The sequence below is a fragment of the Diaphorina citri genome, unplaced genomic scaffold, assembly GCF_000475195.1.
Source record: "Diaphorina citri unplaced genomic scaffold, Diaci psyllid genome assembly version 1.1 scaffold1371, whole genome shotgun sequence".
Lineage (NCBI taxonomy): Eukaryota > Metazoa > Arthropoda > Insecta > Hemiptera > Psyllidae > Diaphorina > Diaphorina citri.
Genome location: NW_007378797.1, coordinates 10,637 through 34,794, shown reverse-complemented (window position 1 = coordinate 34,794; position 24,158 = coordinate 10,637). Strand labels below are relative to the sequence as shown.

Below are 24,158 nucleotides of genomic sequence, written 5' to 3'. Positions count from 1 at the left end.
GGTCAGCGACTTGTTCAATCAGTGTTCTAGAGACATCGATACTTACAATAGTGATAGCATTTACATTGTTTATTGTTTATCTACTAATATTGACATTCGGTGTACACGTGTAAGAACACTGGCATTCGCGGATCAATGGCGTATTGGGCATTATCAGATAGCGGGGGTAACCAAAGATCTCTCCAAACATAGTCAACCGGCCGTCGATCGACGAGGTGAATCTATGTTGTCGAGTCAGTGTGGACGTGACAGTCGACATCGATCGATGACCAGTCGATTATGTGTGGACCCTTAGCTTTTGGGACGATAAGACCTTGCAGTTCCAGTTCCTTCTCTCAAATCTCTTGAAAATTTTAATAATATAAACTTACACCCATATTTATGAACAAAATGCTGGCTCTTAAGTTCGTGCTAAGCATAGTCTCAAGGCATTTGATTGGTCAATTTTGACTTGAGACTGATCTAAGAACGATCATTCTTGTTCATAAATACGAGTGTAAGTGCCAGAAGATTTTAAGAGTGTCCTTTTGAGGGACCAACAGATTTAGGTAGTCCAGAGAAAAGTTTGGAACTAGCTGTTCCGGGAACGAACCCTATCTCTGTAGAATAAAGTTCGCTTCGGGCGGGGATCGAACCCGCGATGTAGCGCTTACAAGGCAGACGATCTATCTTTCAAGTTAACTAGGCTGACCCTTTTTGATTTCATTGACCAATTATGTTGCTGACCAATTGTCCCACCGTCTCTCATATCAGAGAAAAACTATACCTACAGAAAAAGAAGAAAAATATCAACTGATTGATTTTAAATACCTACTGTGTCGTGTGGCAACTCTGTATCAGAGCAGTACATTAAATATATTTTCATTGTTTCTCTCTAGTTTATCCCTATGCTGTGTTTTGCAGCTGATGAATTTGGCAGCGTCATTTTTGTTTTATGATGAAAATATAAATTGTTTTTTCTCTCAGGTACGGTCATTCATCGGTGCTGTACGGAGACAAGATTTACATGTACGGGGGCCTCAAACACGAGACCTCCCCTGAGACCGGCCTCACGGTACATGAGGTGTGCAATGAGGTGTGGGCCTTCGACACGAGCGCCAAGACCTGGGAGAACATCACCGTCAAATTTGAACCACCCTGTCAACATTCTAGTCCTCATAATACGAGCATGTGTGGTGAGTACACACAGTATATTTTCTTCTTTCTTTTTTAATTTCTTTCCTTTCTAAATTAAGCAAGGTCTAAACTTTTGGGTTCGTCTAAACTTCTATGTGTTATTAATATTAAACCCATAAAATAAACAAGACCTTGGCAAATTTGAACCACCCTGTCAACATTCTAGTCCTCATAATACGAGCATGTGTGGTGAGTACACACAGTATATTTTCTTCTTTCTTTTTAAATTTCTTTCCTTTCTAAATTAAGCAAGGTCTACTGTTCTAAACTTTGGTTATACTATGTTATTAAAGCCATAAAATAAACGAGACTTTGTTTAGACTGCTGGGGTAAAGGGACTTTTTAGTCTCATTAGAGCAGGATAAACAAGGTATATTCTATTCTATATTTATGCATAGTCAATGAAAAACGGCCTAATAGCTAATTCCTTTGCATTTATAAACAACATATGGATAGTCCAGGATATATTCGGTCATAGTCCAGATTACGGGTATCTGAACACAGTGCAGGAGTATTACTTTGGACGACGTGAATGGAGTATTGTCACCACCAACGGGTATCCTGTCAAAGGTAAAAAGCCTTCACAGTGAAATTCTAAGACAAATAGAACAGTTGCGCTTACTTGGGTGAAGTTTCTAAGTCAAAGAGCAGAAAAAAATGAGGAACAACGGCATTTTTCTTTTTCTTCTACGACTTTTAGATCCCGCGATAAATCGATTTAAAAAATAACGGTAAATCTTGAACTCTGACGTCACGGCATACACTCCCGTTCGCGATGACGTCACATCAACTGTCCCGAGCAAAGCTCCCTTGCAGGCAACACATTAATTGTGCGCATTTCTTAAACTCTGACGTCACTACCCTTTGAACTTTTTCAGTATAACGGCAAATAAAAATTGAATTTTCGACCTTTTATAGTTACTTGGAGTTTGACCTCAGATTTTGATTTTTCACAACATATTACGTAGGAATAAATCTTTCATTCATAATTTTTACCCAAATACAACCGCTCCATTTTGTACCTCTATATTATTTTTAATTTCTCAGGTGGCTATGGTCACAGTGCTGCATATGATCCACTCAGTCAATGTATCTATGTGTTCGGGGGATTTATTAGTGAGAGCTCATCGGGTGCTGCCCTTAGTAATAAGTTCTACAAGTATCATCCAGACAAGAGAACCTGGTGAGTAGAACTCGTGTGTTCTGTGTCGTAGCATGCCCATTATCCATCCTGTAGTATGTCTCTCGATAGACACAATGTCAGTGAAGTGCTGGCTTAACAATGTTGTTTAGTTTGAGATAATGGTCAAGTTCAATATCATACATATTTCTGGACATGGTCTTCACTTGACTGGAGTGGATTACGGACTGTCCCCTATCTAATAGACGTTAATAAACAAGACTACAGATAAAAGAACGATGGCCATAGTAGTGGTCGAAATATATTAAGTAGACTTTATTAATAAACCATTTGTGCATAAAAAAAGAAACATCTCCAGAAAACAACATCACATTTTATTTTTTACAGCTATTGCCATTTTTAACTTTTTTTATTGAGATATTAATCACATAATCTACCTTTTTTCACAGGACTCTGCTCATGGCTTCACCACACTCGCGATTCCTCCACTCTGCCACACTGTTGGGAGGTATAATGTTGGTGTTTGGTGGCAATACCCATAATGATTCGGCCTCCAGCAGTGGTGCTAAGTGTTACTCCAGAGATCTGATGGCATACGATGTACTGTGTGACGATTGGTTCTCGGCTAGTTTGTCTTCCGTACAGGTAATTATGAGATTTATATTGTAGATGTACCTACATACGAAAAATATTGAAGAATGGTAGACAACTAGAAGTCTATAACTCCCTTGGGCTAGGTAGGTTGAAATGATAAACATATACTTCTTCACTATTTGTAAAATATTCTGGGTTTTATTTCATTTTCATTTTATGGACTAGTTTCGCCGGTGAAGGCATCTTCAGCGTTACAGAAAAATACACACAAAACGTAAAATAATACTATAAAAACATACCTACCTATATAATCTGATTACATTGAACAGAAAACACAAAAAATCACGGACGGGTTTGATGACTAAGGAAGAATTGTAACAGAATCTTCAATCTATCCCTTGGGCTCCCTAAAAGCTTAGTGGAGAGTAGACATTTTTTTTTTTTTTTAATAATACTTTTTTATTTTATTTGTACAAATAAATTTGCAGAAAATTATTGAAACAAATATAAACAAGAAAATGAAGGATGGTATGTTCATTAATTTTCTTTGTAAAAAAAATATGTTAAGTGTAAGTGGAGTCCAATGTGCGGTTGCATGTGTTGGACTCCGGTTGTAATGAGGCAATCATCTTTTTCTTTTACCTATCACATTAGTGGATGTCTCAAATTCACATCTAATGGTAATACTTGGTATGCATTACAAATTAGTGGATGTGCCAGAAACACGATCCAAAAACGAAACTTCCTGAGTGAATGTGCCAAACGTACCTACTTTGTAAAAAAATATGTTAAGTGTAAGTGGAGTCCAATGTGCGGTTGCATGTGTTGGACTCCACCGTAGATAAAAAAGTCATATAAGTCATAGAGCTTTGATCATCTTTCAGAGAAACTGATTGACTTGGGGTCTTTTTTGGACTTGAGGTTTTCTTGCTCTGAAATTGGCCAACCATGCCGTGACGTCAGTGTCAGAGTTTAAGATTTTAAATCGGTATTTTTTAAATCGGCTTATCTCGGAATCTAGAAGTCGTAGAAGGAAAAAAAAATCCCTAGTAAATTTTTTCTGCTGTCTTCTGCCTTCCTCTTGAGATCATAGTAGGTTGTGACGCTCATATCCTCCATTATTTGTTTGATGTAGTCCAGTGGTGGTCTTCCTCTTGTGTTTTTGGCTTCAATCATTCCTTTAATAACTCTATCGGCATCACAGGTATCGGCTAGTTAAAAATAACAGTTTCCTGCTTTCTTTGCCTATTCTGGTGTGAAATTCGGATGCTGACAACTTTAGAAATCAACCCGTTGATGATAAATTTGAAACATTTGCAATCAAAAGTCGGAACGGCTAGTAGTTTTGTTTCGTTTAGTAGTTCATTTTCTTCGCTAATTATTTTTAAAAACTAATAGTTTAGTTTAACCAGTTACTTAAGTAATATTCTATCATCTATCATTTCAGATATACGCCCGGATCTTGCAACAGTTTCAAAAGCATGACATCTTGTCTGAGTGTACGGCCAGGTATCAAATGCATATGGGATATACCCAGTGAAGTCTGCTATGATATACATGGATATGACTACAAACTACTCACCAGCGATGAGTCTAGTCAATATAAGTGAGTACCAAATTCGATAATTTCTTACTCCAATCCAAGTTACAGCGATTCTTCGCAACATGATATAATTATATGACCTGAAAACGGCTACTTTCCCTGTCGCGTATAATATCTCTAGTAGCGCGGTCAAACTTTTTTGACTTGGCGGGGCGGAGCGCTGCCGCGCTCCTTGATTTGATTTTTATAACTTTTACACAAAAACATATATCAATTTTCTTCGAAATAAGCCCAGTTTTAACGCGCTTGCTTGCCATGCGGAAGGTTCGATGTCCACCATCGACAAAAATTTGTACTCTTTTTTCTAGTCTACAAATATTTGAACAGGTTACTTTCTGGTGTTGTCGTATTGACTCAGCACTTAAAAAGGAAGTATTGTGTCTCTTCGCTCATCTGATATTCTGATGAGGGACATATGTCTACGGGATGGGCATGCTACGACACAGACCACAAGCATCTAATGTATCTTGTTGGTACGAAATAAAAACGGCGGTGAAACACTTCAAATTAAAATAAAAAAAAAAAAAAAAAAAAAAAAAAAGAAAAAATAGAGTGAAAGTCAATAATGTCCATTATATGTCCTAAAGATTGTAGACCAAAACTTTTAAAAAATCAAATAAAAAGATCTAATTATTATGATAGCCACTGTCCAATGAATGGCCTGAAGATTGTAGACCAAACATTTTATCAAATTCCGCCTGCAATACTGTTCATTCAACTTTTTTTTTTCCTGTCGAGTATTAAATAAGATTAAAAATGTGTAATAGACCAACCTCAGTGGTGTAGTGGTTAGCACGGTGGACTCTGGATCTGGAGGTTGGTGGTTCGAGTCAAAGTTCAGTCATAAAATTCAGCGGTGTGTATTAAACGGTTAACGGTATTTGTGACACGCATTACAATCCCTGAATATATTTAGAAGTATAGGTAGTATTTTATTTAGAGAGTCAGCTTAGAACAAGTTGTGCCAGTATACCAACAGTTTAATAGAGTACCTCTTAATTGATGCTCTATTAAACTTCGGAAGGTTCGATGTCCACCATCGACAAAAATTTGTACTCTTTTTTCTAGTCTACAAATATTTGAACAGGTTACTTTCTGGTGTTGTCATATTGACTCAGCACCTAAAAAGAAGTACTGTGTCTCTTCGCTCATCTGATGAGGGACATGTGTCTACGGGATGGGCATGCTACGACACAGACCACAAGCATCTAATGTATCTTGTTGGTACGAAATAAAAACGGCGGTGAAACACTTTTTTTTACATCCGTTATTATGTGGTTAGAGCTCCATTGTCAAGTCAATTTTTAATGGCCAAAAAATTTTCATTTTAATGTTTTGTTTTCCCAGAAAATGTCCAGAAAGGCCGCGGTCTGCTGTGTTCACGCAGACGCAGCTCTGTTCTAGTCTGCAGGATTGTGTGTCCTGCGCTTCTACCTCGTTTAATTGTGGCTGGTGCCCGGAGTCGAACCAGTGTATCCTGGCGGTGAGCGCGGACCAGGAAACCTACTGTAAGGTAAGGAGCTGGGTTTGGTCACCCCCGGGCTGAGGGTATGTTTTTTTTCAAAAGGTCTGATCGAGGGAACTGTAACTGCTGAGGTCTTACCGTCCCGAAAGCGAAGAGAGAAGGAAGACGGTATAGCAGGAAGCCAGCCTTTCCGAGAACGAAGCTTTTCTGTTTAGGATGAAAATCCGCCCCGGGCGGGAATCGAACCCGCGACCTAGTGCCTACAAGGAGGACAAGGACTAGCGCTTACAAGGACCAGGACGATGTCGTGGACTCTCAACATGGAGGTGCGAGGTGCTGAGTTCGAATCCTGGCCAGGGCGGAAATTTTCTGACCTAACTTTTTTTTTCGTTCTCGGATGGCCATGGATGTAAAAGAATATGCCTTCATTGAAGCTTAAAAATAATAACCCCACCTTTTAGGGCTGTTTGCCTCTGGACCTAAGCTTCGGAGTGGGCTTTTTGTGTGATGCGAAAGGTTTTTTTTTTTTTTTTCTTCTTCCTTCTTCCTCCTAGCATTGGGTGTGTGTTTTTAATGGAGGAGTTGCAATTGGGAAAATATTATTAATAAAAGGTCGATTCCTACGTAAAAAGACGTGAAAAATCCAAATCTGAGGTCAAAACTCCAAAAAAGTAACTTTAAAAGGTCGAAAATTCAATTTTCAATTGCCGTTCTAATTAAAAAGTTCAAAGAGTTGTGACGTCAGACTTCACGTCAAAATGCGCAGAAACCGTTTTAATTAAAAAGTTCAAAGAGTTGTGACGTCAGACTTAATGTCAAAATGCGCAGAAACGCTTGCGCACAAACAATAGCGGGAGTCATGAATTATGACGTCATCGCCTACGGGAGCGTATGCCGTGACGTCAAACTTCACGATTTACCGGTATTATTTTAAATCGATTTATCTCGGTATCTAGAAGTCGTAGAAGAAAAAGAAAAATTCCGTTGGTCCTCATTTTTCCTGCTCTGTGACTTTGAAACATCACCCAAGTAAGCGCAACTGTTCCATTGAGTCTTTTTCCCCCTCCCCTCGCAGGATGGATCTCGCAGTTTGTCACGCACGGAGCACTGTTTCCACTCGCACCACGAGAGTTCCAAGTCCGACCCGAACCAATGGGTGTGCTCCCAGTTCCATTCCTGTCAGGCGTGCATGTCTTCACCCCACTGTACATTAAGTGACAACCTACCTACTCACATTAAAGACATTTAAGTGACAACCTACCTACTCACATTAAAGACATTTAAGTGACAACCTACCTAAGTACTCACATTAAATAAAGACATTTACTTAAGTGACAACCTACCTACTCACATTAAAGACATTTAAGTGACAACCTACCTACTCACATTAAAGACATTTAAGTGACAACCTACCTACTCACATTAAAGACATTTAAGTGACAACCTACTCACATTAACCTTACTTACCTAGCCTGAGTGTGCAATCACTCAGATGTGGTCACCCATCTGAACATTAACCATGTCCAATGTTGCTCAACTTCACTGGTCCAAATGAAGTGGATACTGGTACATTGAACATATTGTGATCCCTTCAATCCGTTGCTTAGTTCATTGAATACATCAGCTCCTGATTGGTGACTAAAGTTAAGCTACGTTTTGTATGGTTGGTATCCATATGAGTATCTGGCTTAAGAAAAAAACATTACAAATATAAGTAGTGTTTTATTTAGACTGTCAGCTTAGAACAAGTTGTTCCATTCTACCAACAGCTTAATGTTTTCGAACAGCATTTTCCCTCAAGGTTAGGGTTGCTTTACACCTCAGCCATGGGCTTTTTGTGTACAGGGAAAGATGCTTAGTTATCTAGATTCATGGTGGATTTCACCAATATTTATTCAGTCATTAGAACCCCTGTTAAGCTAACAGCCAGTTAAGTCCCATTTAATTTGTATTGGCTTAACAGGGCTGATAAGCTAACAGGCTGTTTGAGGCTGGAAAGAAGGTTGGTGAAATCCACCATCAGCTACTCAGATAGTCACGTTCTATTCAAAAAACCTCAATTGTAGATGTACCTACATACGAAAAATATTAAAGAATTGTAGACAACTGGAAGTGTATAACTCCCTTGGGCTCCCTAAAAGTAGACATAGAGCTATGATCATCTTTCAGAGAAACTGATTGACTTGGGGTCTTTTTTGTACTCGAGGTTTTCTTGCTCTGAAATTGGCCAACCATGCCGTGACGTCAGAGTTCACGATTTACCGGTATTTTTTTAAATCGGTTTATCTCGGGATCTAGAAGTCGTAGAAGGAAAAGAAAAATTCCCTAGTTCCTCGTTTTTTCTGACACTGTACATGGAGCTATGCTGGGGTGTGTAAGAGTGTGATCAACAACACGGAAGTCACTGAGGTGAGTGTGGCGCTCTCTACAATCAGCAACAAAAAAACAACTCGAAACGTCATTAAAAAACAAAAACGCAACGCGCGCAGGTTATCGTTTCCTCACAACTTTCCATCTCTGAAAGTATAAATACAACTTCCGAAATCTTGGCCAGCACCTTAGAGCTATGTCTAAACGATAAGTTCCAATAAGAACGAAACGCGTCTTAGACTGCTCTCAGGTGTTTGCTAAATGAGCAATGGGTTAAGATATTTCATGGGTGCGAATGGGTTAAGGTGACCTTTCAAGTTTGTGTGAATGGGTGAAAATTCCTTCCTTTGAATATAATAATGAAGATATGTATGTATATGTTGGTTGGTTGGTTGGTTGGTTGGTTGGTTGGTTGGTTTTAAACTTATTGTTTCATTACAAATTTTCATCAGTAAATGTTTTCTTGAAATTAATTGATCCTAAGGGCAAGGAAAACCTAGACAAATGGGGTGTAACTGAAGGCATGTGATGTGTTCCAATCCAGTCGACCCTAATCTTTTCAAATGCTAGAAATTGACTGGTAGGTTATTATTATTAATTGTATGGTATGTTATAGGTATTTTTTCTTAATGAAGATAAAGTTCTCATAGCATGTCCCCTATATTTTCAGGAGCCCATAGTATGTCCACCGACGTGTTCCCAGTTGACTTCCTGTATGAATTGTACCAATGAGGAATGTATTTGGTGTCACAATGAAGAAAGGTGTATAGATAAGAATGCGTATACAGCGACATTTCCGTATGCCCAGTGTAGAGAGTGGACCACTGTGCAAGCCAGGTGTAGAACTTTTCCTGGTAAGTTATGCTGGGTTTGTAGTCTGAAGGATGTGGGTTCGATGTCCGTATGAACGGTGTAGCGAATAGAGTCCCTTTACCTTAGCAGTTGCAGGGTTTATACGCGACCTGAAAAAACTGGAAAACCTGTATTTATTTTTATTTTATTTTATAAGTTTCCATTTATTGGTTTTTCAGAACAACTCTCTCATCAAAATAAATTGTTAACAAATGGTATACCCATCCGTAAAAGCCGGAGCTTGTGCCACGGATGGGGAAAAAGTCGGCCAAAAAGTCATGGAAAATCGTGAAAATTCAAAGAATACCTTGAAAAGTCATGGATTTTGTCATTCGTTCGAAAATTAAAAATATTCGAATTCAATATCAATTATTTCCGAAAAAGGGCCTGCGGCGCATTCCCCCTCATATTCATAGACCTTCTGCATATTGCATATTTTATTTGACTGAAGGGGTCTTACTGATTTTCAAGTACTTTTCTTTTTTTTTTTTTTTTTTTTTAAATCATTGATATCTATCAATCCGATAAATCTATACTCCACACGGAGAAGGAGGGCAGGATAGAAAAAAGCCAGCCATTAAGAGGACAACCCTTATCTCATTCTTCTTCCTCTTCTTCGCCTTTGCCCGTGTACAGACGGGGTCGGCGTTTTTCGTCAACCTCTCAATCAGCCCTAGGGTGATTACGATTACTTGGTGCTGACATTTGGTTTTGGCTACAAAAAATAGCGAGTGGATGCCCTTCGCGCTCAACCGTTGCTATTTCTTTAGCAAGGGAAAATTTCAGGCTGGTATCCTCCCTGGTCAAAGTTCCCCAGCCAGACTAGAACAAGCCTTATCTATTTAAGATATAGCTGTTCGTCTTGGGTGGAAATCCCTAAGTGGGAATCGAACCCGCGACATAGCTATTACCTGCTCTTCTTCGCCTTTGCCCGTGTACAGACGGGGTGGGCGTTTTTCGACAGCCTCTCAATCAGCCCTAGGGTGATTACGATTACTTGGTGCTGACATTTGGTTTTGGCTACAAAAAAATGCGAGTGGATGCCCTTCGCGCTCAACCTTTGCTATTTCTTTAGCAAGGGAAATTTCAGGCTGGTATTCTCCCTGGTTTTGAGAATTTGACCACATAATAATAGAGCTCTAAGGGTTAGGTGGTAGAGAACGCCTAAGGCGTTAACCTCGCCTAGTGGTTGCCTTCTATTATATTATTATTACCAATTCCAAGTTTAACCAACCCAGCCAGACTAGAACAAGCCTTATCTATTTAAGATATAGCTGTTCGTCTTGGGTGGAAATCCCTAAGTGGGAATCGAACCCGCGACCCAGCTATTACCAATTCCAATTTTAACCAAGTTGAAATTTCTCCTCCCCAGGTCCAATCAAGTCGGCAGGTCACACCGCCACTTTGGTCACATCAAACAACCAAATCCGAATGGTGGTCATATTCGGTCATAGTCCAGATTACGGGTATCTGAACACAGTGCAGGAGTATTACTTTGGACGACGTGAATGGAGTATTGTCACCACCAATGGGTATCCTGTCAAAGGTAAAAAGCCTTCACAGTGAAATTCTGAGACAAATAGAACAGTACCGTTGCGCTTACTTGGGTGATGTTTCAAAGTCAAAGAGCAGAAAAAAATGAGGAACAACGGCATTTTTCTTTTTCTTCTACGACTCTTAGATCCCGAGATAAATCGATTTAAAAAATAACGGTAAATCTTGAACTCTGACGTCACGACATACACTCCCGTTCGCGATGACGTCACATCAACTGTCCCGAGCAAAGCTCCCTTGCAGGCAACACATTAATTGTGCGCATTTCTTAAACTCTGACCTCTGACCCTTTGAACTTTTTCAGTATAATGGCAAATAAAAATTGAATTTTCGACCTTTTATAGTTACTTGGAGTTTGACCTCAGATTTTGATTTTTCACAACATTTTTACGTAGGAATAAATCTTTCATTCATAATTTTTACCCAAACACAACTGCTCAATTAAGAACATTATGTTTGGGTAAAAATTATGTAAGAACATTAATTCACACATGGCCTTGCTGCTTAGCGTGTAAATAAATAAAGAACATTAATTTTTCTGACTGCAATAAGTTGCGTGAACTTTTCAAAAATTCCGTTGGTCCTCATTTTTTCTGCTCTATGACTTTGAAACATCACCCAAGTAAGCGCAACTGATCTATTGAGTCCTTTTCCCCTCCCCTCGCAGGATGGATCTCGTAGTCGAATATCAACTCCATACCCGGTGAATTAATCATGGGCATGATACACCCTAGGAATGTATCACACATAGCTGACTCAAAAACCCACCGGGTGTGGACAAATGAAACTGTCAGAAGACATTTGATTGTGTTCGAAACCCGCTCGACCCCGTAAACCCGCTCCATTTTGTAACTCTATATTATTTTTAATTTCTCAGGTGGCTATGGTCACAGTGCTGCATATGATCCACTCAGTCAATGTATCTATGTGTTCGGGGGCTTTATTAGTGAGAGCTCATCGGGTGCTGCCCTTAGTAATAAGTTCTACAAGTATCATCCAGACAAGAGAACCTGGTAAGTAGAACTCGTGTGTTCTGTGTCGTAGCATGCCCATTATCCATCCTGTAGTATCTATGTATGTCTCTCATTAGATAATGTAGATATCTATGTGTTTTGGGGATTTATTAGTGAGAGCTCATTCACTGTACATGGAGCTATGCTGGGGTGTGTAAGAGTGTGATCAACAACACGGAAGTCACTGAGGTGAGTGTGGCGCTCTCTACAATCAACAAGAAAAAAACAACTCGAAACATCATTAAAAAACAAAAACGCAACGCGCGCAGGTTATCGTTTTCTCACAATTTTCCATCTCTGAAAGTATAAATACAACTTCCGAAATCTTGGCCAGCACCTTAGCTATGTCTAAATGATGAGTTCCAATAAGAATGAAACGCGTCTTTAGACTGCTCTCAGGTGTTTGCTAAATGAGCAATGGGTTAAGATATTTCATGGGTGCGAATGAATTGTACCAATGAGGAATGTATTTGGTGTCACACTGAAGATCTAGTTCTCATAGCATGTCCCCTATATTTTCAGGAGCCCATAGTATGTCCACCGACGTGTTCTTTCTACAAGTATCATCCAGACAAGAGAACCTGGTAAGTAGAACTCGTGTGTTCTGTGTCGTAGCATGCCCATTATCCATCCTGTAGTAAGTCTCTCGATAGACACAATGTCAGTGAAGTGCTGGCTTAACAATTTTGTTTAGTTTGAGATAATGGTCAAGTACAATATCATACATATTTCTGGACATGGTCTTCACTTGACTGGAGTGGATTACGGACTGTCCCCTATCTAATAGACGTTAATAAACAAGACTACAGATAAAAGGACGATGGTCATAGTAGTGGTCGAAATATATCAACTCGTCTGTCCTTTTATCTGTAGTCTTGTTTATTAACGCCTATTAGATAGGGGATAACTAGTCCGTAATCCACTCCAGTCAAGTGAAGACCACCATGTCCAGAAATATGAGTGAAGTGCTGGTCAAACATTAGAGTGCTAGAAAGTAACCCGTGGAAATATTTGCAATTGAAACACAAGTCCAAACTTTTCGTCTCCTCCAGATATCGAACCCAAAACCTTCTTATTATAGCAGGCAAGCGTATTACCACTGATTGAAATATGCTCCTTCAAAGTTTTGGCCCGGGCACTTAACAGAATAGAAATTGTTGGTTTTCGCCGACGGTACTTAATGATAAGATTTTTATTTACCTATTTTATTTTATTTTATTTTTTTCATAGGTCCACAAATATAAGTAGACTTTATTAATAAACTTAGGTACTCCTTTTTTTTTTTTTTTTTTAGTTAAGAGCAATGGGATACCTATCTTGTTCTAATCTATCAACCTAAATAAATCTTCAGATACTTAAACTTATGAATTTAGAAAAGAAGAAAAAAAAAACTAATATGGTAATTATTTTTAAAAACAAGTAGTTTAGTTTAACCAGTTACTTAAGTAATATTCTATCATCTATCATTCCAGATATACGCCCGGATCTTGCAACAGTTTCAAAAGCATGACATCCTGTCTGAGTGTACGGCCAGGTATCAAATGCATATGGGATATACCAAGTGAAGTCTGCTATGATATACATGGATATGACTACAAACTACTCACCAGCGATGAGTCTAGTCAATATAAGTAAGTACCAAATTCGATAATTTCTTGCTCTAATCCAAGTTACAGCGATTCTTCGCAACATGATATATGTGATTTGATTTTTATAACTTTTACACAAAAACATATATCAGCCAGCCTAGTTAGCTTAGTTGGTAGTCCGTCTGCCTTGTAAGCGTCGCCCGGGGCGGATTTTATCCTGCTGGGATAATGTTCGTTCTCGGAACGGCTGGCTTTCTCCTATCCTGTCTTCCTTCTCTCTTCGATGTCTTGACGATAAGACCATAGCAGTTACAGCTCCCTCTGTCAAACCTCTTGAAAAAAAAAAACTCTTTGACTTTACTTTTTTGAAAATTTCCCCTGCGGCGCAGTTCATTCTTAATCCTTCTCCCCCCAGGTGTATGCATGCCGGGCGGGAATCAAGGCCCGTATTCCGTTCTCAGTTGACTTCCTGTATGAATTGTACCAATGAGGAATGTATTTGGTGTCACAATGAAGAAAGGTGTATAGATAAGAATGCGTACACAGCGACTTTCCCGTATGCACAGTGTAGAGAGTGGACCACTGTGCAAGCCAGATGTAGAACTTTTCCTGGTAAGTTGTGCTGGGATCGTAGTCAGAAGGTTGGGGGATCGATGCCCGTATCCACAGTGTAGAGAATGGACCACGGTGCAATCCAGATGTAGAACTTTTCCTGGTAAGTTATGCTGGGATCGTAGTGTGGGTTCGATGCCCGTATCCACAGAGTAGAGAGTGGACCACTGTGCAAGCCAGGTGTAGAACTTTTCCTGGTAAGTTGTGCTGGGTTTGTAGTCTGAAGGTTGGGGGTTCGATGCCCGTATACACAGTGTAGAGAGTGGACCACGGTGCAAGCCAGGTGTAGAACTTTTCCTGGTAAGTTATGCTGGGATCGTAGTCTGAAGGTTGGGGGTTCGATGCCCGAATGCACAGTGTAGAGAGTGGACTATGCTGCAAGCCAAGTGTAGAACTTTTCCTGGTAAGTTATGCTGGGTTTGTAGTCTGAAGGATGTGGGTTCGATGTCCGTATGAACGGTGTAGCGAATAGAGTCCCTTTACCTTAGCAGTTGCAGGGTTTATACGCGACCTGGAAAACCTGTAAAAGTTATATAATCTGAAAATCGGCCAAAAAGTCATGGAAAATCGTGAAAATTCAAAGAATACCTTGAAAAGTCATGGATTTTGTCATTCGTTCAAAAATTAAAAACATTCGAATTCAATATCAATTATTTCCGAAAAAGGGCCTGCGGCGCATTCCCCCTCATATTCATAGACCTTCTGCATATTGCATATTTTATTTGACTGAAGGGGTCTTACTGATTTTCAAGTAGGTACCTACTTCCGTCCCATAATTTTCAAGTTTCTCTTTTCTAGCCTCTAATTCCATAACATTGTGTTCTGTTGACAGGCAAGTCAGCATGTAGTTACTACAAGAGTTGTGGCGAGTGCAGAGATGATCCAGAATGTGGCTGGTGTGATGACGGTTCCGGTACTGGACTAGGTGAGTCAGGGTCCTGGGTTCGAATCTGGAAAAAAATACATAAAAAATATTCGATCAGTGTGAAAGCCAATTTTGGTCCAATAAATAAGCCTGAAGATTGTAGACCGGAAAATTTCAAGAAATTTCGTCTGCGATGCTGTTGTTTATTCAGCTTTTTTCCTGTTAAGCTATAAATAGTATTAAAATGTCAGTGGTGTAGTGGTTAGCGCGGATGGATCTTTAGGTTGGTGGTTCGAGTCCAAGACAAGTCATAAATTTTAGCGTAGTGTATTCAGCGGGGAACGGTAATTGTGACAAGTATTTATGATTAACACAATTAAAATTCTTGAAAATATTAAATATTCCCTCTTTGACATTTGTAGATTTGTAAAAACTTAACCCATCCTTTGGCACATTTGCCCCTACATCGAAGCCTCAGAGTGGGCTTTTTGTGTGTGGGCTCTTTGACTTTACTTTTTTTGAAAATTTCCCCTGCGGCGCAGTTCATTCCTAATCCTTCTCCCCCAGGTGTCTGCATGCCGGGCGGGAATCAAGGCCCGTATTCTACCGAGCAGTGCCTGACCGCCTCCTGGTATTTCACGACATGCCCGGCCTGCCAGTGTAACGGGCATGCCACGTGCGCGCCCAACACCAACACATGCCTGCCGTGCGCAAACCTGACGGCGGGCGCGCACTGCGAGCGCTGTCAGAATGGATACTATGGGAGTGCGGTCAATGGAGGGAAATGTCATGGTGAGTTTGATATTGTTATAATTATTATTTATTATTATTATTATTTTATGCCCCTAACGACCAGTGTGCCGCCGCCCCCCCTCCCGCCCAAGAAGAGGAAGAAGGGCTCCGGGTGTGGAGGTGCAGGGGTGAGTAGAGTTTTTTTTCTTTTTTTCAGAGGTTTGATAGAGGGAACTGTAAATTGTAATTTCCAAGGTCTTATCTTCCCCAAAGCCAAAAGAGAAAGAAGTCAGAATAGGAGAAAGTCAGCCTTTCCAAAAACGAACATTATCCTTTTAGGATAAAATCCGCCCCAGGCGGGAACCCGCAACCATGTTGACCTTGAAGGGGACACCTGGCGAAATTTCAGAGGTTACCATTAATTGATGTGTCCAAAAAGTTTAGGACAATCTGCTAAAACACGACTTTTGTATGTTTATTATTTTTCCAGATATTTGAATGTCCCGTTTTTTAGTCCGTCCTTCCTTTATTATTACAATAGTAATAAAAAGGTATAAGGGACGGACTTTTTGGATACCGTGTTTATAATGATAATAGTTAATTTTACAGGGGCAAAAGAAAAAATAATTAATAATTATTAAACCTAGATATATTTTGCTCTTAAATTCTATTCTATTCGACTATAATCTATTCTATTCTACTATAATCTGTTCTATTCTATTCTACTATTTTCAGGACTCTCCAAGTCCAATAGCTCTAGAGCCCTGTACTGGTAACAGGGCGGCTGTACTATCTCTCCTTATTAGACTTCCAACAGGGGGCAACCCTTACACACCTAGCGGCCAATCCGGTAAGTACACTTATGTACAGGCGAGGGTTCGATCCCCGAAAGAGGCAATGAAATTCTGATCACTCATGATGACGTCATTTACTTGTTTCCCCTCTTTATATTGTGGTGGTAAACATTACTAGTTACCTATATTGCAGTTCTCCGTAAACTCACATGAAGGGGTAACTGAGGAGCTACTTTAATCGAGTAGCGACCAATGGCGGCATTACCAGTGTAAAAAGATGATTGAAATATGGGAATTGATTGCATTGGAGACACTTAGTACTGCTGTGTTAGTGTGATATCCACAAAAGTTGTGAAGAAGCTCTGCTTTACCACAAAGAATTTGAGATATTATTTAATTTTCATTTTGATATAAATCTGTATTATCAATTTTATTCTAAACTAATCATCATTTTGCATTTTCCCATTTTCCAGCGGGTTTAGCTCTCGCTTCCGCTCTGGTGTCATTGGGCAACAACTCCACACGGAAAGTAAGCCTAGTCGATCCATCGGGCAAAGGACAAGATGGAGGTAAACATGGGAAACTATCTCGTAAATCCAGTCAACATCCGGATCAGTGTGTTTAGAACATGCATGTTAACATGTAGGTTGACATCCAGTCTTGTAGATCCATCAGGCAAAGGTCAAGATGGAGGTAAACATGGGAAACTATCTCGTAAATCCAGTCAACATCCGGATCAGTGTGTTTAGAACATGCATGTTAACATTGCTACATTGGACGCATGTGGTCTGTGTCGTAGCATGCCCATCCCGTAGTATGCCTCTTAGAGATTTTGGACTTTATTTTTCCTTGCATTTTTTTCTCAGAGGGCAAAATGAACTCCATTTGACATTGAAGTAACTCCATATTTTTTGATGTGTATTAGTTTTTGATGTTGTAAGGTATGGATCAATATTTTAGATATTACAATAGCCCGTCCCTATACCTTTTATTATTACTATCGTAATATTAAATGAAGGACGGGCTAAAAATCAATGGAATAAATTCCAGTCATACTAAAGATTTTCTCCCCCATGGGAACTCCCATTTTTACACATTTTATTTTGCATTACTTCTCATACATTCAATTTTACACTGGTCTCTTTTCTACCTTGCCTTATTTCTTTCTTTCTTCCTTTCTTTAATCAACTTTCTTCTTTTGTTGGTTTTCTCTCGCTATCAATCTCACTCTGTTCTTTTGCTTTGACTTTTTCGTCTTCTCTCCTTTCTCTGCTTTATTTTCTTCTTCATTTCTTTCATCTACAAAATCAATTTTATTATTTTAAAAACGAGTACAAATTTTTGTCGATGGTGGGATTCGAACCCGGGACCTTCTGCATGGCAAGCAAGCGCGTTACCACTGGACTAAGCGCGTTACCACTGGACTGATTTCGTAGCTATAAAACTGCTATATTAGTGCGCGGCCACAAAGGCGACCATAGACCATGGATCCTTGTCGAGACCATCGCAGGAAAAATACTCAGCTCAATTTCTTGATTTTCTGCGAGGGTCAGTACTATGGTCAGTGCTCCGTTGAGGACGCTTCTATTCATTAGCATGGTTTGTTTATTTTCTCTTGGGTAGGTATTAGGGTAGGGTCGATGGTCGGTTTTCCGTTGTGGACGCGTTCTTAGACTCGTGTGGTTTGTGTCGTAGCATGCCCATCCCTTAGCTAGCATGTTCCTCATCACATGGGCGAGAAGAGACTCAATACCTACTTCTCTTTTAGGAGCTTTGAACATTCGAATTTAACAACTGATCTTTTACATAACTACTGATCTTTTACAAAACACAGGGTGAAATTATCGCCTAAAAGTGTGTCCACACATAGCTGACCAACCGTAGACCGACATCAAACCGTCAATACTGCCTCGACAACATAGATCTATTACGTCGATCGACGGCCGGTCGACTATGTTTCGACACACCTTTAATAGACTCTACATAATTTTTATAGGTTTGGTTTTGCAGGCGAATATGCTTAGACACACCTTAAGACAGACTCTCTTCTGTTTCTATTTCAGCTACAAGTCCAGAGAAAGCGATCGTGACCGGGCAGAACTGTACCAGTACGCTGTTCAAAACCCGCTTCCTGAAATCTGAACACAAATTCGGAGTCGAAGACAATATCACCCTCACCACATTCTTTGTCTATGTATATGACTTCAAGGCTCCCCTATGGATATCTATTAGCTTCTCTCAATATCCCAAACTCAACCTACAGCAATTCTTCATTACATTCTCATCGTAAGTAGAATAGAATAGAATTTTTTTATGTATATATAAGTAGACTTTATTAATAAAAACATTTGTGCATAAAAAAAAGAAACATCTCCAGAAAACATCACACTAGGGAACCCCTGTTCCATCTTCCAAGTTCAAACTTCTGGCCTTGTACCGGCTCCCTCGCAGCCTCAGAATTATATTGGATAGAATAGAATTATATTGGATAAAATAGAATATGTGTACCACCATTTGAAGCACAAATCACCAATCAATATGAATTTCTCATTTTTGGTGCTTCCCCTATTGGCAGGAAAATATGGGAACATGAAAATTTGAATAAGCCATGACTCCGACCCTGTTTGTCGGATACAGCTCAAACTTGTATCGAAGTGCTGCGTTTATAAAGACCTTTGACATGATGTATCACAAGTACGGAGTTCCTGATTTTAAATTTAAAGTTGACCCCCATGGGGCCGCCCCTGATAGTTGCGGAAAATTGAGATCCCCTAAAAATAGGTTCCCCTTAAAGATGAAGAAATACTCGTTTTAGCGTTTTCCCGAATTTTAAAGGGTTCTCGAGATTCCTGGGGTGTCAAGTCTTTTTTTGAACACTCTAAATGAAACCCCGTCTCTGTTTCACAGCTGTTTCCTTCTGCTACTCCTCGTAGCGGCCATTCTGTGGAAAATCAAACAGAAGTACGACCTCTACCGACGCCGGCAGCGACTATTTGTCGAAATGGAACAAATGGCGAGTCGTCCATTCGCGTCCATTGTGGTGGAAGTGGAGCGGCGGAATTTGAGCCCGAGCGGCGGCACGGCGCCCCTAACGACCAGTGTGCCGCCGCCCCCCCTCCCGCCCAAGAAGAGGAAGAAGGGCTCCGGGTGTGGAGGTGCAGGGGTGAGTAGATTTTTTTTTCTTCTTTTTTCAGAGATTTGATAGAGGGAACTGTAAACTGTAAGTGCCAAGGTCTTATCTTCCCCAAAGCGAAAAGAGAAAGAAGTCAGGATAGGAGAAAGTCAGCCTTTCCGAGAACGAACATTATCCTTTTAGGATAAAATCCGCCCCGGGCGGGAATCGAACCCGCAACCATGTTGACCTTGAAGGGGACACCTGGCGAAATTTCAGAGGTTACCATTAATTGATGTGTCCAAAAAGTTTAGGACAATCTGGGAAACTATCTCGTAAATCCAGTCAACATCCGGACCAGTGTGTTTAGAACATGCATGTTAACATGTAGGTTGACATCAAGTCTTGTACAGGATAAATCCGCCCCGGGCGGGAATCGAACCCGCGGCCTAGCGCTTACAAGGCAGACGCACTACCAACTAAGCTAACTAGGCTGTGTCTTTCTTATTTGAAACGCTTGTATGCCCTCAAAAATATCGCTAACTGCTCAATTCCCGGTCACGCCGTAGGTAGCGTTAAATTAGGAATACACTACCCTCACGTCATGTGAGCTTATGGGAAGACAGCGCACGTGACGTGAGGGCAGTGTGTCTATCGATTCTATCATGAACGAAATCACCGACTACATTATGGGAGAGCTTCGAATCACATCTTTCTGACTCCCCATGAGCTCACGTGACTTGAGATTACGGGGGCACGGTTGGTCCAGTGGTTGCTTGCCATGCAGAAGGTCCTGGGTTCAAATACCACCATCGACAAAAATTTGTACTCGTTTTTCGATTGCAAATATTTCAACGGGTTATCAATGAAATTCTGATCACTCATGATGACGTCATTTACTTGTTTCCCCTCTTTATATTGTGGTGGTAAACATTACTAGTTACAAGACAATTGAGATTCGACATTCAACTGGTGGTAATATTTGGTGAGCTTTCGAGAATACCCAGATTCTCATCATCAGACCAAAATAGTTACTATATTGCAGTTCTCTGTAAACTCACATGAAGGGGTAACTGAGGAGCTACTTTAATCGAGTAGCGACCAATGGCGGCATTACCAGTGTAAAAAGATGATTGAAATATGGGAATTGATTGCATTGGAGACACTTAGTACTGCTGTGTTAGTGTGATATCCACAAAAGTTGTGAAGAAGCTCTGCTTTACCACAAAGAATTTGAGATATTATTTAATTTTCATTTTGATATAAATCTGTATTATCAATTTTATTCTAAACTAATCATCATTTTGCATTTTCCCATTTTCCAGCGGGTTTAGCTCTCGCTTCCGCTCTGGTGTCATTGGGCAACAACTCCACACGGAAAGTAAGCCTAGTCGATCCATCGGGCAAAGGAAAAGTTGTGATATGGTAACCCAAAGAAACTGCATTTATTATATTATTATTATATATTAATTAAAATTTAATTGATAACTTTTTCTTTCTCTCTTGTGTTCCAGTGTGTGATTGTAATGAACAGGGACAGAAGTGTAACCCGGAGAATGGAAAATGTTTCTGCACTACCAAAGGTAAGTTCAAAAACTACTTTTTTATGTATGAGCCAGAAATACTACAGTTTTATCTAGAAATATATTGCTTCTATAGTCAATGTGTATGTCATCATCCGCAAGCATATTGTCTTTTGAGATCTTTAAAGTTGGTGTCCCAGAAAAGCATTTGTGTCAAAGTTACCCCAACCCACTATTGTTAAAGAACTTCTTCTATCACTAAGTGTGGAAAGGGATTATGTCGTTTTTTGGGCCCCCAATAAATCTGAAGAAAAAAGAGCGTTTGACCGCCGTTTTTATATCGTAGCAATGAAACAATTGCTTCATTAGACTCTTGTGGTCTGTGTCGTAGCATGCCCATCCCGTAATATGTCTCTCATTAGATATGCGATACTTCCTATTTAGGTGCTGGGTCAACACGAGAACACCAGAAATATGACGCAGTAGAATCAGGTGCATTTTTCTTTTCTACTCTGAGAATCGAACCCGAGACCTTTGACTTATCTTTTCTTCCTAGGTATCATCGGAGATCATTGTGAACGGTGTGACACGGCCAACCACTACCTAGGTGACCCTATGCACCACGGATCCTGTTTCTACGATCTTACCATAGACTATCAGTTCACATTCTATTCTATTCTACATATATATTCTATTCTATTCTATTCCAAGGTATCATCGGGGATCATTGTGAACGGTGTGACACAGCTAACCACTACCTTGGTGACCCTATGCACCATGGATCCTGTTTCTACGATCTTACCATAGACTATCAGTTCACGTTCAATCTCAGCAAGAGGGAAGACCAGTATTACACACAGATTAACTTCCGTAACGTTCCGCCGAAACATGATGTTGACGCCGACTTTACAATACACTGTTCTGTGCCGAGCAAAATGAATATTACATCCAGTCAACATCCGGATCAGTGTGTTTAGAACATGCATGTTAACACGTAGGTTGACATCCAGTCTTGTAGATCCATCAGGCAAAGGACAAGATGGAGGTAAACATAGGAAACTATCTCGTAAATCCAGTCAACATCCAGATCAGTGTGTTTAGAACATGCATGTTAACATGTAGGTTGACATCCAGTCTTGTAGATCCATCAGGCAAAGGTCAAGATGGAGGTAAACATGGGAAACTATCTCGTAAATCCAGTCAACATCCGGACCAGTGTGTTTAGAACATGCATGTTAACATGTAGGTTGACATCCAGTCTTGTACATCCATCAGGCAAAGGTCAAGATGGAGGTAAACATGGGAAACTATCTCGTAAATCCAGTCAACATCAGGATCAGTGTGTTTAGAACATGCATGTTAACCTGTAGGTTGACATCCAGTCAACATCCGGATTAGTGCTTTTAGAAGATCTGTGTTAACATGATGTACTGTGAAATCCTGTCAGAATAGGATGTAAGGATTCTCCTATATGTCCTCTGTGTCCCCAACAAGCAGAAATGAATGCTGACCATCTCTTAGTGTGCTCAGCCCTTTTAAATATACAAGACATCTCCGGAAAATATTGGAATGCAAGAGGAAAAAAGACCTAATAGTCAATTTCTAGCATTTGAAACCAACCATATAACATACTGATTAGTGTGTTCAGAGGAGAATCCTGTTAATATCCAGAAGCTCTAATAAACATACCTGTACTATAGTTGGAATTGGGATTTATCCCATTTCATTTTACCTCGCTTGAATCCTGTTACTCCCTTTTTTTACTGTCCTAATTTTCATAGCATAACAGCTGCTATGGCATAGGAAAGGATTTTTCAATCTCATTTATTCCGAGATTTCTGTGCATCTGATTTTTAAAAATTCTGTTTTTTTTATGAATTTTACTACTCCAATATCACACGTATTTTTCAGGTAAAGTATGCTTCTGTAGCAATGGACCGATTTTGCTTTTGTTATTATTTATTTGTTGTACTCATTTATTTCGAAATTTACGTACAGATCTGATTTTATGAAATTTATCTTGGAAAAAAATCTCCAATTTCACTTTCAGAGAAGGTTATGTTTTCTGTAACAATGAAAAGAAGAAGAGATTTTGGACTTTATTGGGAAACCTCCTTTTTTTTTTTTTTTTTTTTTTTTTTTTTTTTAATGTGTCTCTACCTTTACCCCCTGTAACCGCAACCCAAACAGGTACACACTTCTGCAACACACGGTATACTTGGCACCTCTTCCCTACTCTCCAGCCTATACCAATTTGGTTCTCTCCAATCTCTAAGTTATAAATACGAGATCTCCATAGCTATCCGATCCGATACCAAATCAGTTCTCTACATTCATTCTACCTGTATTGACAATATCAACTTAACTCGAACTTCAATTCATTGATAACTTTATTTTACGGACTTAATTTCATTTTACAACTTGATTTTTTCTATTTGAATTACAAATTTCCTACTTTTTCCAGAGCTTTTTTTCAAGTTTTTTAGTTGTGTGTTTGACTGGGTTATTTTTTTGATCATGAAATTCTTCGTGGCGGCTTTTGTTTGCCTTTGCGTGAGCCTATCGAGGGCGGCTGTGCTGAGAGGTGGAGTGGAGTTACGTAAGTATCGTGATTTTGATGTTTCCCTGATTTTAAAATGCTTTTTTTTTACTTTCCTTATCCTATAGGAAATTCCTTATTCTATTTTCAAGAAAAAGTCCGATAAAACTCTTAAGATGCGTTTAAATGAAGGTCTTTTGGTTCATAGAACTTTTAGAACTCAGTCAGAGAAAGCGGATTTTAAACTAAGCCGATAAGGTTCGTTCTCGGAACGGCTGGCTTTCTTCTATCCTGTCTTTCTTTCTTTGCTTTCGGGACGATAAGACCTTAGCAGTTACAGTTCCCTCTATCAAATCTCTAACAAAAAAGTGAGCTTTACCTTCAAACTGAAAACTTAAACTTGCTTCGTTCAATTATTGTGTGTTCACGCTCAGCATGTCAATTTGAAAATCTGAACTCTTTTTTTTCAATAAAAAAAAAAAGAGAGAGAGAGAGAGAGAAAATTAGAAAATGAAAGCTCTCTTTTTACTCTGATAAAAAAAGAGAAAGAAGCGTGTGAGACCGTATTACATTGCAATAAACAATCAATTTGCTCATAACCTCATTTCTCTTCAACCCTCTCCT

General features: G+C 39.6%; 1 protein-coding gene across 1 annotated transcript in view; it reads left to right on the top strand.

Moving 5' to 3' along the window:
• Nucleotides 1–21,972, top strand: part of LOC103515566 (attractin) — a gene marked incomplete at its 5' end in the record, with an annotated part of 30,231 nt that extends 8,259 nt beyond the window's left edge. Inside the window, 25 exon segments of the mRNA XM_026828227.1 lie at nucleotides 967–1,175; nucleotides 1,633–1,746; nucleotides 2,224–2,359; nucleotides 2,767–2,962; nucleotides 3,326–3,336; nucleotides 4,359–4,517; nucleotides 5,862–6,027; nucleotides 7,055–7,188; nucleotides 8,334–8,388; nucleotides 9,020–9,203; nucleotides 10,574–10,747; nucleotides 11,633–11,728; nucleotides 11,887–11,957; nucleotides 12,291–12,315; nucleotides 13,811–13,969; nucleotides 14,802–14,894; nucleotides 15,402–15,754; nucleotides 16,302–16,416; nucleotides 16,834–16,929; nucleotides 18,424–18,646; nucleotides 19,268–19,523; nucleotides 20,095–20,108; nucleotides 20,798–20,853; nucleotides 20,987–21,055; nucleotides 21,707–21,972. Coding sequence (XP_026684028.1) covers nucleotides 967–1,175; nucleotides 1,633–1,746; nucleotides 2,224–2,359; nucleotides 2,767–2,962; nucleotides 3,326–3,336; nucleotides 4,359–4,517; nucleotides 5,862–6,027; nucleotides 7,055–7,188; nucleotides 8,334–8,388; nucleotides 9,020–9,203; nucleotides 10,574–10,747; nucleotides 11,633–11,728; nucleotides 11,887–11,957; nucleotides 12,291–12,315; nucleotides 13,811–13,969; nucleotides 14,802–14,894; nucleotides 15,402–15,754; nucleotides 16,302–16,416; nucleotides 16,834–16,929; nucleotides 18,424–18,646; nucleotides 19,268–19,523; nucleotides 20,095–20,108; nucleotides 20,798–20,853; nucleotides 20,987–21,055; nucleotides 21,707–21,972 — 3,430 coding nt within the window.
• Nucleotides 21,973–24,158: the final 2,186 nt, after the last annotated feature.